This window comes from Talpa occidentalis, unplaced genomic scaffold (genome assembly GCF_014898055.3).
Source record: "Talpa occidentalis isolate TD23 unplaced genomic scaffold, MPIMG_talOcc4v2.1, whole genome shotgun sequence".
In the NCBI taxonomy this organism is placed as follows: domain Eukaryota; kingdom Metazoa; phylum Chordata; class Mammalia; order Eulipotyphla; family Talpidae; genus Talpa; species Talpa occidentalis.
Window position 1 is genome coordinate 119211687 of NW_026555331.1, and position 14956 is coordinate 119226642.

The 14956-nt window shown below is 38.7% G+C and overlaps 1 protein-coding gene across 1 annotated transcript in view; it reads left to right on the plus strand.

The window, feature by feature from the left end:
* Positions 1-14956, plus strand: part of MAGI2 (membrane associated guanylate kinase, WW and PDZ domain containing 2) — a 1147386-nt gene that overhangs the window by 1087984 nt on the left and 44446 nt on the right. Inside the window, 1 exon segment of the mRNA XM_054692500.1 lies at positions 13364-13502. Coding sequence (XP_054548475.1) covers positions 13364-13502 — 139 coding nt within the window.

Below are 14956 nucleotides of genomic sequence, written 5' to 3' on the forward strand. Positions count from 1 at the left end.
AGTCACACTAGCCCAAACCATCCTAAAGGAATATTACTGATAAAGCAGATTCCATAACATTTTAAGTGTCTCTCTGACAGAACATCATGCATCATGAACCAAAGGGAAAGACAAGCCTCACATTAATAAAATGTATTTGCAATCCACAAAAAAGACAAAGGCACACTATCCAGAACATATAACTAACAAAGGACATTCATGAATTATTAACAAAGTAACAACCCAATGGGGAAAAATGAGCAAAGTACATGAAGAATAAATTTATGAAGGAAGAAACCCAAATGGCTAATAAACAGCTGCAAAGTTGCTTAACATCAGGAAAACGACAATCTAAAGCAATAAAGTAGCATTTTACATAGATCAGATTGGCAAAAGTTGAAAAGTCTGGCAATTCCAAATTTTGGCAAAGATGTGGTAAACTATCACCAGTCATTCGCTGTTGGTGATAAGTAAATTGGTGCCGCCACTTTGGAGAGCAGTTTGGCAATGTCAAATAAATTTGAAGATGTACATGTCTTCCAATTAGCACTCCCATGCTTTGTGTATACCCTGTTCTTGTTCATATACACCAGGAGACATTTTCAACGTTATTGCAACATAGTTTTAATTTCAAATATCAGGGGATGGAGAGAATCTAAAGTGTGTGTCAACAGAACAGAAAAACGAACTAAAGAGCATTTCTATAATGGAGTATTATATAGGAGTTAAAATGAATGAACTATAGCCACTATATGAATACATTTCAGAAACATAATGTTGGATAAAAAGCCAAGTTACAGAATCACATATGTAATGTTATGAAGTGTAAATACTTGCAATACTTTATATTAATTGTGTATTTATACATACCCAGTAAAAGTCATAAAAACAGAAAAAAGAAGTACATGAAAATGAGAACCAATTACAAAATAGTGGTTACCTTTATGGGGAGAGGAAAGAATTCATCAAATCCAGGGAACTCCAACTCTAGACATAAGATTTTCTTTTCTATTAAACACAGCTTGAAGCAAATATCACAGAATATTAACCTAATTCAAATCTGGTTGGTGAATATGAGAATGAATGTTTTGTTACTCTCAGCTCTGACACATTTTTAAATATTATATAATTTAAATATATGCAAATGAAAATTTTCATCATAGTTATTAATCTGAAAAGGGTCCTCAAAAAGTCAAGTGTGAGCTGCATCCTTCCTATAAATCTATCAGTGCACAAATCATTATGACAAGTAGTTGTCTTTCTAAATTTAAAACTCTAGACCAGGAGTCAGCAAATTTTCTATAAAGAGCCAGATAGTAAATTTTTAGTAAATTCTTTTGTGAAGTATAAAGTCTCTGTCACAACTACTGGACTATTTTAGAAGTACAAAAGCAGTCATAGACAGTATGTAAATGAATGAATATGGCTGTGTTCCAATAAAATGTTACTTTAAAAAATGAGGTGGGCTGGACTTAGACTATGGATCATAATTTACCAACTCGGGCTCTTGATTGAGAGTCCAAAATTCCAAATATCACCTTTCAGTCCGAATATAACCCCAATTGTAAGTATTTTATGTATTCAACATTAAGGTGAGTTTGAAAATCTACTGAATTAAATTTAATGTAACATTTATGGAATGCTTGCCACATGTTAGAAACTATGCTAAGTTTATAGGCATATCCCAGGTGATCTCAACAACCTTATGAAACAGACACCATCATCATCTCCATTTTCAGATGAGAAATTGAGATATATACAAGTTAAATAATTTGCCTGACATCTCTGTCTAAAAAGTAATGTTAGTCATAGACATAAACCCATAGCTGCTAATATCACCAATGTTTATGCTACTCATTCACCTCTCCCTCTTTATGATGTAAATTATCTAATATTAGTCATTACAGTAAAAAAATCAAAATAATGTGTCAGAGTAGAACCTAGCATATTAGATTCTAAAAATAAACACATATTTTGTTCATTTTACTCATTTTTAAGAAAACAATGGCTAATAAGAAATACAAATGAAGTCACTGTTTAATTATCCAGAGTGAGGATGCATATGTAAAATCAATAGTCTGTCTACAAACTTCTCTCAGCCCCTCTTTTTACTCTGTTATTCCTTTTCCTGTGCTATGATGATATAAGATCCCAACCTTGATCTTTCCACAACAGATCAAGCCACAACAGATAGAAGACATTCCATTTAAATAATCACCAAGAGTGAAACTAGTCACTTTCCTGTGGGCCTGTTGAAAGCAGCTATTTCACAGAACTAGCCCCACTGATCTGTCTTTCCATACAGTCTCCCAATGCAGAGTAGAATCAAGAGTTTATCTTTGAGAGGAAACAATTTGTGAAGTAGTAACCATCCCTTCTTACCCCCACCATCCAGGAGGTAAAGTTTTATTAGTCCTGTTCTGTTCCCCTCCTTCAAGATTGGGGATGCTTGAACCATCCTTGCCATCTACCCTGTGGGAGAATTATAGTGTTTTCTTATCTAAAAGATGCTGACCTGTTGAGTCAGTAGAGAGCTTAATGAACTGGGGAAGGAAGAGAAATATAAAGGGGAAACAAGGGAAAAAAAAAAAAGGGGGAAACAGAAAGCAAAAAGGGAGACTTCTGGGGCAACCTGCATTCCACCATCTCCCATGGGTTGAGCAGATAGTACAAAAGGTGATTTGGGACTTAAGCCATGTGATAGGATATTTTCTGATCAAAGGGACCTGTACTGAAAGAAGCTATGGTTATTATACATAATAAAAGAACAGGGTGCTGAATAGAGAAGAAGCCAACCTCATTAGGGTCTCCCAACATAGAAAGGAAACTTTACATAGGTCTTCCAAAGAAATGACTCAAAGCATCCTCAGGGAAGAGGCATCATTTGTATGTCTACTTAATTTAAATGCCCTGAGGTCAGAAATCTTGTCTTCCTTGATTCCCATCATATCCCGAACACCTAGTCTCTAGCACCAAGTGAACACTCAATTAAGACCAGACACACGGAGAACAGCAACAAAAAAGGAAAGCAGACTTGCCACCAGTAACACTTGTTCTTTCAAGTTAATGTTATCCCTCGTACAGTATCCTACCACTAGAGCTTCTCTCACAGTCTAGAAAGATGAGGAAGAAGGGTGAGGGGTCGGGGAGAGGGGAAAACAAGACCCTTTCGCCCCATGTAAGTAGTCCAAGCCTTCAGCCTACTATGCAGTGGGAGGGGGCAGTTTTTAATTAAAGGTAGGTTAAAATGCCAACTGTTCGATGCTTTTTCAATAGCTACAAGTGTTGAAATATAATAGAATTGGACTGATACACAGCAGGAAAGGGGGAGGCAGGTGTGGAGAGGTCAGCAGTGCACAGCTGGTAGTAGTTATTGGAAAAACAAATCAATTTCACAGTTATACCTTAGTGACTAGAAACACTTCAATCAAACAAGTTACAGTAATATTATGATGTCCACGGAAAACAAAGGTGATCAGAAAATAAATATTCTCTATCAGGACAGGCCTGGGGGAATTTTTTTCTAGAAACGCTGATGAATTCGAGAGTTTCCATTCACACATTTATACTCAGTCCTTTTGGGGATAAGTGGGCTATAGATGTAAAATGTGTAGGCAGCATCACACCAAAAACAATTGTAGAATGCACCAAGTCAAGATAAGAGGGGTCAGCTCCAAGATAGCAATATAATGGTGAACTCAGGAGCATTTGAGGGATTATCACCAAGAAATATTTGCAGATTATGAAGGAATATCTTCAACTGAATGGAAGAGATGATGCAGGAACGAGGACAGGAAATGCACTGGAGAAAATGGAAGCTCGAATCAGAGGCACATCATGAAATGCATACAAATTGTTCTCTCATGAACAAAGTGATAAAGGTAGCTGTTCAACCCAGAGTAAGGATTACAGTCAGTGGCTAACTAACCATGCAAAGACCATTCTGATATCCTGGTACCATTAACAATCACCATGCATTATTCATAGCTGAATCCACCCCCAATATTAAAAATAAAGCAAAAAGAATTGGAATTTCACCTTCCATAGTTATTTCTAATTTTTTTTCTTTGTTTCCTCTAACACAGAGAGAATATGCTTATTTGTTTGTTTGAGAATTATATGAGACAATGCTTTCAACTTGCATAAAAAATATCTGGCATAAAATCATGTTCAGTAACTGCTAATTACTGTGAAGGGTCAATCTTATCATCAGTGTGAGTTTAGTATAGAGATAGAAATCTAAATGCATATGTATCTAGTAGCCTAAGTATAAATGTTCACACAGTGCTGGATATAATGAGTCTGGTTAGGATGCATGATAGAGTAATATCAATTTAGCTGCCTTTTTCAAAATAATTAATTATGAATCTCTTTAATAGCAGCAAGTGGTACTCTGGGCTCTGAACATGGATGTCACATCTATCAGATTCCCAGCTGCAATCAACTCTCACGACTTCACATTAAATTCCATCTCTTTTATCCACCCAATTCTCTGCATTTCATTGGGTGCAGGGCTCATTTGTCAAGAATTCAGAAGTAGAGGGAGCGGCATGACTGTGAATCAAGAAATAAGTGGGAAAGTCTCCTTTTGGAAATGGTTGATTTGCCATGGGATGTATGTGGAACTTTGAGAGCAGCCTCAGTTACATTCATCAGACAGTTATTAGCCCAAACTGCAAAGTGGGGAGAGTTCAAAAAGTGCATGGCGAGGCTACAATAAACCAGAGGCATTTTATTCTAGTGATTTAAGAAAGCTTTACATTTTTATTTCCAATTAACCTATCAATAGTGATGTCACTTAAATACTCCTAAGGAATATTATCTCCTCATTATTGCCAGAAAACATGCTGCCCAATTTCATAGCTCAGCTGTTCTCATGCATGGATGGACAATCTGAATTAACTTGAACAGAAACAAGATTTTTAGACACTAGGCTACATTCCTAGTTGTAAAAATTAAGTAATTAATATGTGACTTTAAATGGTAAAAGAAAATAAAGTGGATAATGTTTATTTTGTGCATCAAAATAATAGTGATACGGTGCTACTCTAACTTTCTATTTATTCAGTGTTAGCATATCAATAGAGAAATTATTGTAATCCACACATTCATTGCCAGTACAATTGAATATTGTAGCAATGAGCAAAGATCCTCTGGAGAGCTGTCTTAAAATTAAGCCATTAAAAATAGACTATCTTCATTAGGACCAAACAGAGATAGTAGCCCTAGAGACGTGCGTTTTTCTGCCAGGTCGTCTCCTTGTACCTAATAAAATTGGGCACAAGGACACCTATTATTCTGTGTGATTATGAAACTTCAACACATGTAATTTTAACACAACAAAAATTGCGTTTGTTTAAGGAGAAAGTAGTTAGGATAATCAAGGTAGTTCAGATCCATAAAGTAATAACGGGATATATTCACAATTATAGGTATTTTCATTATACCTTTCATAAGATTTTCTATCTCATCCTACTCATGCTTGAATGAACCTAGGCTTCAAAGCTGTTTGTGATATATGATCATGTGTATTTTTAAATAAAACCCCAAAAGTTAATAATAATTCAAACATCTTAGTTTCTTGTTCTGCAGAAGGAACCTTTAATTCTGAACTAGGTAAAAGTCCACTGCATGGACTGCTCAAGCAATCTCAGAATTGGAGAGTCTGGGCTTTGGAAATTAGAGTATTTATGTCTTGTCATCTCCACTTATAAGCTGCCTGCACTGGACCTGGCCTGCTCCTCTCATTACAGCCAAAGCTCCAGCCAAGCAGCCCTCCGTGGGTCCCTGTCGTGTTCTTCTTTGCCCCCAAGGTCTTCTGGTGGGAGTGGTAACCAGCACCTGCCACACTTTGGTGCCTCAACAGCCCTCTTCATTTGTCTTACCCCTATCCATACCTCTAAAATAGTTCCATCTTTCCTTATCTTCAAAATCCAAGCTGATTGATACACCTAGCTCGGTATACCTTTTCACACTCTCATTCACAGAGCTAACAGGTCAGGTCTAGAATTGGCATATACACAAAAAGAAAATGTAAATGCAATATGCATGGTGGTTGGCTTCAGGGAAACAAAGAATTATTACCATGTGCCAATGTAACAGTCACCACACAAAGCCTAATGCTTGCATCTGGAAAATAAATATATCTGATTAGATAAGTATGCTGAATAATAATCTCTCATTTTCTCTCAATTACATCCAGAGAAGGAAAATAACAGCCTACATAGAGTCCACAATAGAAAGTTTCCTCTTTGATTTCCTTTTGTTTATTTTTCAATCAACTAGGGAAACTGATTTCATGACCTAACATAAGTGATTTCTGAGCAAACGGATAAGCCACTAGCTGAGCTGCCAATGACAATTTTCTATTCTTGCTCAGGCGGGCAATTTTAAGATATTTCCCCCGTCTCTTCTTGCCTGAGCAGTCAAGCTGGCATATGAAAATGGAATGGTTGGATTTTTTTTTCCTTCGTAGAAAATATTTTACTTCAACCAGCTCATCTTTAAAATCTCTCTGCACGCATGTCTGCCATCACACTTGCAGTCACCCATCTTGTTTTAGGGGTTATCTGTCCAGCTTTGGGTTATCTGTCCAGGTGTCAATGAGATTTTTTTCCTAAGAACTTTTTATTTTCAATGATAGAATTTTTAAAAACCATTAACATCCTGAAGAATTCCAAAAGACAGTACTAACCAAACTAAAAGAAGATTTTTGAGTTCTAATCTCCCAGTGATATTGTCAGAGAAACATTTGCCCTATTTGCCCATTAAATATATCCTCAGTAGCTCACCTGCTTCTTTCCTAGATTCATTCTAAACAGTTTAATATGGTTTAATTTCTTGTCTCTTCTACCATTGTGATGATAATGATGATGATAATGTTAACTGCTACAATTAATATTAACAGATTATATTTGTGTAGTTTGAAGTTTACAAAGCACACATTATTTGATCATGGTAAACGTCTATTTCATGTCCATCTATCATAAAACTAAATTAAACATTTTTTATAGATCTTTTTAAATTTTGCTTGAAACAATAAGGAGCATGGAGTTAAAACCAGTGTCTAGAAACGTCCTTCTTTCAATCATTTATCTATCCACTGAACAAATACTGAGTCCCTGCCCTTAAAGAACTTACAGAGTAGTGACGGGCAAAGGTCAGTACTTTTCATGAAATGCTAACTAAGGAAAAGCACCTCACCCACACTGGTGGGATCATGAGAGGCTCCCTGGATGCAGTCAGACCTGAGGTTTGTCCTAAGGGTCGTGTGGGATTCAACTATTTGAAGGAGAGGGGGCAGATTCTAGACAAAGGGAGCATCACGTACAAGGCACAGAAAGAGAAATGTTTAGTAGGAAGAGGTCACCCAGAGAGCATACATAGAGAGGGGAGGGGTCTTGAAGAATGGACTATCAACTAAAGCCCTAGAAGAGTAGAGCAATATTTGACAAGGAAAAAAAATAGTTGATGAGAAAGATTCCAAACTGTAATTTAAAGCTGACTTCCACACTGGGCGAGTGTGTCATCTGTAAATTTCACAGATACTTCCATGTTGTAATTTGGAGGATTTTGAAAATCAGAGTGAGGAGTAGTAGCTCCTGATTGGAGGAGCTCCAGGAATGACCAGCCAAGATACCACAACCCCACTGGGCAGTGTGATCAAATCAAAGACTGCCCATTCTTGGAGCTGTGACTAAATCATGTCTAAAGTGAAAATACATAATGATACAGACACAGAATAAGGCGCACCACCCATATCAGGCCATAAGTCCTTAGTCCTGCAGAATTCTGTTCCCGTCCCTTCAAGATCCCTCTAAGAAGCTACATTCTCAGGCAGAACCTTGATTAAGACTCTCCTGTAAATCCATAAGGGCTATTACACACTTCTATTTGGATAAAGCTTCTTGAGATATATTGAGATATTTTTAAGTAATTACTGTCTAGAATATAGCATAAAGAGAGTCTCAGACAGTTTTCAATATATGAATTAATTGAGGCAAATAAAATTCACAGGAGTTTGAAGTGCTCAAACATGTATTTCAATTTCCAATTAGGTTAGAAGTTTTCTCTCTGGAAAAACTTGCTGACTTGATGGGTTCCTGTGCCGTGCTGAGGCAATTCTACACAACAATTTATAATAAGAGCTGGGTCTTATCAAAGGCACTTGGATCCCATCTAATTCAATCAAAAGTCTAATGGAAAAAAATGGAAGGTTAACCAAACAGTGTTACTCCTTGGGAAATATTTTTACTGTAATGATTATAAAATAATATCTAACTATGGTTAATTGTGAAAGTCATTACGTATGAAAGGTCACCATCAAGTTGAAAGTCATCCTGTCCTTTCAAATCGTCTTTGCAGCAGGCCCGGAGTGTGAGTACCCAGGTGGACTCCTCAGTTCTTGTCTTTTGGTGAGAAAAAAAATCAACATTGAGACCAAAGATACAGAAAAGCAAGAGATTCCCTGCTAGGTAGGTAGGAAGGAGAACAGGAAAGCTCTATGAGTGGGGAGAAGGCCCGAGTGGGTAGCCAATAGATGGACAAGAGGGAGGACAAGAAACCTCTCCCAGTGGAGAGGGGTCCCTAGAGCGTAGCCACTGAGGTGGTGAGAAGTGGGTTCTCATATGGGTATAGTGGGCCAGGAGTGGGGGGTTGGCCTTTGATTGTCTCCAGATTTTGTCTCTTACTGATTGGCTGGACCAGCAGGCATCTCCTAGGCTGCCAAGCCTCAACTCCCCTTCCCCCTCATTGAGTTTTCCCACAGTCCCCAGCCTGCTTTCTGAAACTAGCTTCAGTCTGCTGCTATTGTGCTACTGATACTATGTCGGTGCTCTGAACTTTTTCTTTTTTTTTTTTTTTTTTTTTTTTTTTTGTGGGATCCTCGCCGGTGGCCGGGGATTGAACTGGCGCTGCAGAAGCTGCGAGCAGCCTCGCAACCCAGCGCTCAACCACTGCGCCACCAGGGGAGGCCCTGAACATTTCATTTTTCAACTGAATTTGGGAGGGAGCCTTCCTGGTCTGCGATTTTTTCTCAATTAGGCTGATAAATGGGCTTGAGGCTTGGGGCAGCCTGCTCCTGACTGCCTATGCCCATTTCCTAACTTCCTCCTCCACTGTCCCCCAGCAAAGCCTGGTGGGCACAGGTGTCCTGTTGTGGACAGACACCTGCTGGTGCCTGTGGCAGACAGTAGCAAAGACCCTAATTCTGATTTTTTTCCCTTGTACTTTATGACTGCATTCAGATTCAACTTCCATCCCCCTTTCTCTCAAACCTTTAGCATTTGTTTCCCAGAACTGTACTTCTCTCTAATGATACTTGTGGGTCATCATTACTGAAATCTCACCGGGTCTCCTAAAAGTACTACTGAAATTGTTATGGTTTGGCTACAGGTGCTGAAGGCAGTGTTTCGAGAAAGCTTTAATATACATGGCGGTCCACTGAAGCTTAAGTTACAGTGTCATGAGATCAAAGACAGCTACTCTCAAACTGAAAAACAAATCTTATGTTTGTTTATCAGCTGTGATTAATCGAGGGCCTACTTGTCAGGTATTGTGGCAGATAAAGATGATACAATGATGATGTCCCCTGCTCATGAGTGGTTGGAGAGACCAGTCTGTAAATGAAGAACTACGATGGAGCTAAACTTTACCTTTGATGATTAGCCTCAAAAATGGTCCACAACTAAGTATTTTCAGTAGAGATTCCTGTTGTTTATTGGCATAAAATTCTAACAGAGTTCAATTCCTTGTAACTAACTATAATCTAAGATCATTTCATCATTATAATTATGCAAAATAGGTTCCTATGGTGTGCAGTAGAGTGAGGGCAATTAGCTGATTACAAGCAACTAAGTATGTTTAAGGAGAAATAAGTCTTGAGCAGAAGCTACCATGACAAATCCAGGATTAATCTAGTTCTAATAAAGATCTGTGCCAAACCAAATACTTTCTATATGACTAGGCTACCATAATGTATAGAGTACAGAGTTGAAATTTTTTCTTATACAATGAGCTATTAACCACTAGAGACTTTACCTTTAACTGTCTTGGTCTTCCAGTAGAAAGAGAAGTTTTACCTACAGAGCCCCAAGCAAGTTTTATCAAAGAAAAATCTGCCTGGTGTGTGAGCAGCAATGTATGAGTAGAAATGTAAAACTTGTTAGGCTATCCCAAAAGACAGAAATCTTATCTCACTCAGGTTGCACAGAAACACAACATGACTAATGATCTCTTTTCTTTAAACAAAAACTCTTGCTTTGAACTGAGATTCCTGCCCCATTGATGCCCAAATGAGTGCCAGACGCTGACGCCATCAGATATAGCAGGGTAAAGATAACTAGGCGCTGGGGACTGAGTGTGAAAAATACAAGAAACATTAACTGTGATGGGCTGTATGGTTTTGACTGTCTTTGTGTAACCCATAAAAAGGCCAGTTCAAGATGAGATAGCAGAATGCTTTCTTCAGGGTGCAATGCCCACTGTCCTCTCAGATCAATGGCCAGAGATCAGAAAAATAAAAGTACTTAGAGATTGAATTCCTCTCTGTTTATTGACTTTTGGTAGTGACAGGCAGCAGAATGCAGACCTGTTCCCATTAAGGATACTTCAAAACAGCAGAGCTACCACCACCTCCGGGAAGCTTCCCTGACTATCAGCCCATCCACTCTGAGTTAGACAACACTCCTTTCTGTTCCCTTAACTTTGTAACTATCTCTGCTACACCAAAGATTTATTGAGTAGCGATCATCTTATCTTTTTTCTCTGCAACTAGGTTGAAAACTTATTGTAGACTGAAATTTTACCACTTATTTCTGTCTTTATCTTCTTTCCCCAATGGGCTGTCTAATGTATAACAGAAGCTCAGAACTCATTTGATGAGTGAAGAAGCTCAATGTTTAGGAGGGAAGACAGGCACAATCCTGTAATGAGGTGTGATAATAACAGAGTAAGGTACAATGATAAATGAGCAAATGGATTGGAACCTTCTTCTTAAGAAGCAGACAGGATGATGTGGCCTCCCTTGTGGCACAAGGGGTTAAGCACCGCACTATGAAGCAGTACACAGCCTCTGCAGCATGAGTTTGATCCCCAGGTGGCCAGGGAGCAACCCACATGGCACAGCAGACCTCTCCAGTCTCGCCCACTGCACCCCTCAGCAGTGTATTTCAGTCAGTCTGCCTGTTCTGTTCCTCACTCTGTCTCTGGTGGATCTTCTCACCCCCCATATCTCTGGCCTATACCCCAGCTCTTGTATTCATAAATAAATAAATCTTTAAAAAAAAAAAAAGCAGACAAGATATGAGGAGATATTCCAGAAGAGAGGATGTTCAGTTTGACTTGGGAAAGAGTAGGAGATCGCCGGGTCTGTGGGGAGAATGCAAGGGGAACAGTGGCATGTGGGAGAATTTAGATGCCTCGGTCAGCTTGATGCCTTTGAGATGATTTCCCTTTCCTCTTGAAGAAGAATGACTGGTGAGAGATTGATAGGATAACAGGAGAGTATTGGAATAATTCAGGTAACTGCCTGATTTGAACTCATTAGCCCTGAAATACACATGTGGTAGAGACAAGTGCAGAGAAGTTGAGAAAATAAGAAGCCCAGCATGATCCCCAGATTCCTCCCTGGGGTGAATGATGGTGCCATTGACCAGGATTAGGAATGAAGAAGAAAACCTGCTTTGGGAGAGCAATGTTAAGCCCAGCCTGCTGGTGTTGAGTTGGAGTTACCTCTTGAACCTTCCCATGATGAGGTTAGTGAACAATTGTGTGAATTTGAAGCCTAGAAGAGAATCTTATAAGGCTCTATTATAACTTCATCACAACTTTTGTTTTACTTCTACAATTTAATATTGTACCACGAGTTGTCAGTCTCAGATAGGGACTGCTGAGAAAAAGATAACTGATCCCACTTCTGCCACCACCTTGGCTATGTGGCCTCCAGCAAGCTGCTCGACTTCAGGCAGTGCCCGTTGCCTCAAAGGAAAATTGCCAATTAAGAAGAGCTGAAGTGTTGCAAACATTGGCTCTCAAACAAATTAATTTACTCCTGTCTTTCTTGATTCTTCTACGGAATGTGAAAGTCACACCAGGGAAGCCAACTCTTCCCACTGCTCAAAAACCATACTTCCAAGGGCTATACTGAGGACACAAAGGGGGACTTTTTACTGTCACTACACTAGAATCCTTACTCCTTATAAAATTCTCTTTAGATATCAATGTCACTTCCTTTCAACAACAAACACTTTATTCTTTCCCTCTGCTTTTTTTGGGGAGGTAGGGGAAGCTCTTATTTTAATGCCTTCTGGCCATAGCAATTTCAACTTTTTGTTCTCATTCTTGCCTAGCCTGCAGCGACCACCTGGCTAAAGCTCCACCACAGATAATATACTTGCAATTCTGTCTACATTATACCCTTTAGGACCAGAAATGCTTTGTTTGAAGGACCCAGCTAAAATAGCCATTTTTGCAAAGCTCATTATGTTTTTCCTGGTTAATTTGTCTTAAGTGACTTGCACTGAAATGAATCATATTATAATTCAAAGGTTCTTGACAATAATGGTACTGTGGGAGTTACATCATGTGCTCATGGTTGAACCTCTTTCATTCCAAATATCTATTCACAAAGACTAACTGGGAATTGCTTATGGAACCCAGACATTTCTGACAATTCAAGAGGGATTGGTGTAAAACCAACAGCTCTGGGCAATCAGGTGCGAGCATGGCAAAGATTTAGCAAGGGCATTAGTCAGGTGTAAAGAATAGAAGTTCTCATTTTTAATTCAAGGGACTCTGATAGAAAACTCATCAACAAACTTGAATATCAACCAACTGCTATTTACAAAGAAGGCAGTACTACAATGGCACCCAGGGAAATTTAAATGATGCATAACAAAATTTCTCAGAGAAGCCCAAAAACCAATCATTCCATCTAACATGCTGACTTAGATACTGCTCGAAGCCTGAGGTTGGCAGTGTTCAATTAAAAAAGCTTTAAAATGCTTCCTGATTCAAAGCAAGGATGCTAGGTCATTTTGAATTGTGGTATCAAGGATATTCTTTAATTTGTTTGGATTTTGTTTGTTTGTTTTAAAAGCTAAATCATTTAAAAGCTATAGCCTCTGCCATACTGGCTAAATATAGGTAGCATATCTCCACAACTTCTGGGGTCTGATATTTCATTTTCTATAAAAGTAAATAAAGTTTGGTTCATTCAGATTCAGGCTGTGGCCAGGGATTCGCCTCTCCTGCGAAGCAGCAGGCTGCGACCTAATTGTTCAGCTGGCTCTGGAAGCTGGTCATCTACGGATGTTTTTCTAATGTGTTGGAAATGCAATTTGAGTAAAACCATCTTTAGCTGACTTAATGTTTTTTTAATTAACAGGTAGGAGATCAAATAATTGAAATCAATGGGGAGAGCACCAGGGACATGACACATGCCAGAGCAATAGAACTCATCAAGTCCGGAGGAAGGAGAGTGCGACTACTGCTGAAGCGGGGGACGGGCCAGGTCCCGGAGTATGGTGCGTGTCACGTTTCCATTCACCTTGTTTCTGGTTTTTTCTATAAACTGTGACTGCCTATGCTTTTTTATAAAAGTACATCAGTTCTCTAATTCTACCTAAGTATATAGTGAGCTATCCATAGATACTGATACACGTGTTTATTGAAGCACAGGAAATTTGTGTGCAAGCTCTTTCTTTTGCTCCTGTAGTTAGGTAATGTTTAAAATAGCAGATGTAGGAGCTTCCAGGGCATCTCTGAGAGTGCTGGGAGGCTCAGCCACCACTTACATGTTAGACTCTTTATCATTTGACTGATAGTCCTCTGTTCATTTGAGTCCACAGTAATTTATCAATCATTGCCTAGAATGGCTCATACATCAAACAGCCCCATAGGATATATAGCTGGGGCAATGGGACAAACAAGAACAAATCTTCAGGGTGTGAAGATTAAGACATAAACTTCAGTTCATAAATTTTAATTTTCTTGGAATTAGGGTTATTCCCAAAATTCATTCTCATGTTGTAAATCAATGTGCTTTAAAAGAGGAAGCTCAAAGTGCATTTGGAGTCACAGATTCGCCTCCAGAAGTCTTTCATGGTATTATTTCCATTTATGTGCCACTGGCAGCATTACCCTAGTAGGTCAGAAATTGTTGGGTGATCTTTATGTGAAAACCATCCAACCAGAGCTGGTCCTTAATTAATGTTAAGGAGCGACAGACAGATCGACAGACAGACTGATGTTGGAGAAGAGCAATTCAGATAATATCTGTCCACATTAGGGGAATGGAGCCTGGCTGCAGATCTGAATAATGAGCTCAAATGTTTGAGATAAACTGATACTCACTTTCACCCCTTCCTCCCCCACACACCGACAAAAAATTTCTAAGTAGTATTCTTCCCTCTCAAATTATGCTTTTTGCCTAAATTGCCTAGTAATTGAATAATTCCTTGTTTAGCCTTGTAAGTTTAGCCAGTTGAAATAACTGAACTCAAGGCCCTTCATTATTTTGTATTTCCAGGATCATGAATATACCTGAAAATCTATGAAAAGGGCTGGCACAGCCTCACATTAAGACTCAGACAGCATTCAGAAGTTTTTGTAGGGCTGGCTGCATGCCCAAGGAAATATTTCATCCCAGGTTCCCACCCTTAATGGTCAAATCTAATAAAATAGTTTTAAATATTAATATTAGCAATAAGCACAGGCCTGATCCTGCTAAATGGCACCAGCATTAATCCTTTTGTAAAGAAACTGAACTTTTGGAACAGAATAACTTTTTGTACCCTGGAGCATTAAGTGGCTCAGTGATATCAAACTCACCTGTGAGATTTTATCTCTCTCTTCTAACAAAACACCTCATTTCAAAGATATGTTTCACTCCATGGCATGACCTCTTATCTATACCAATGGATTTTCATAGTGTTAATACTGTTCTTGTTCTAACAAGTTAAACTTTAAAAATTAATCT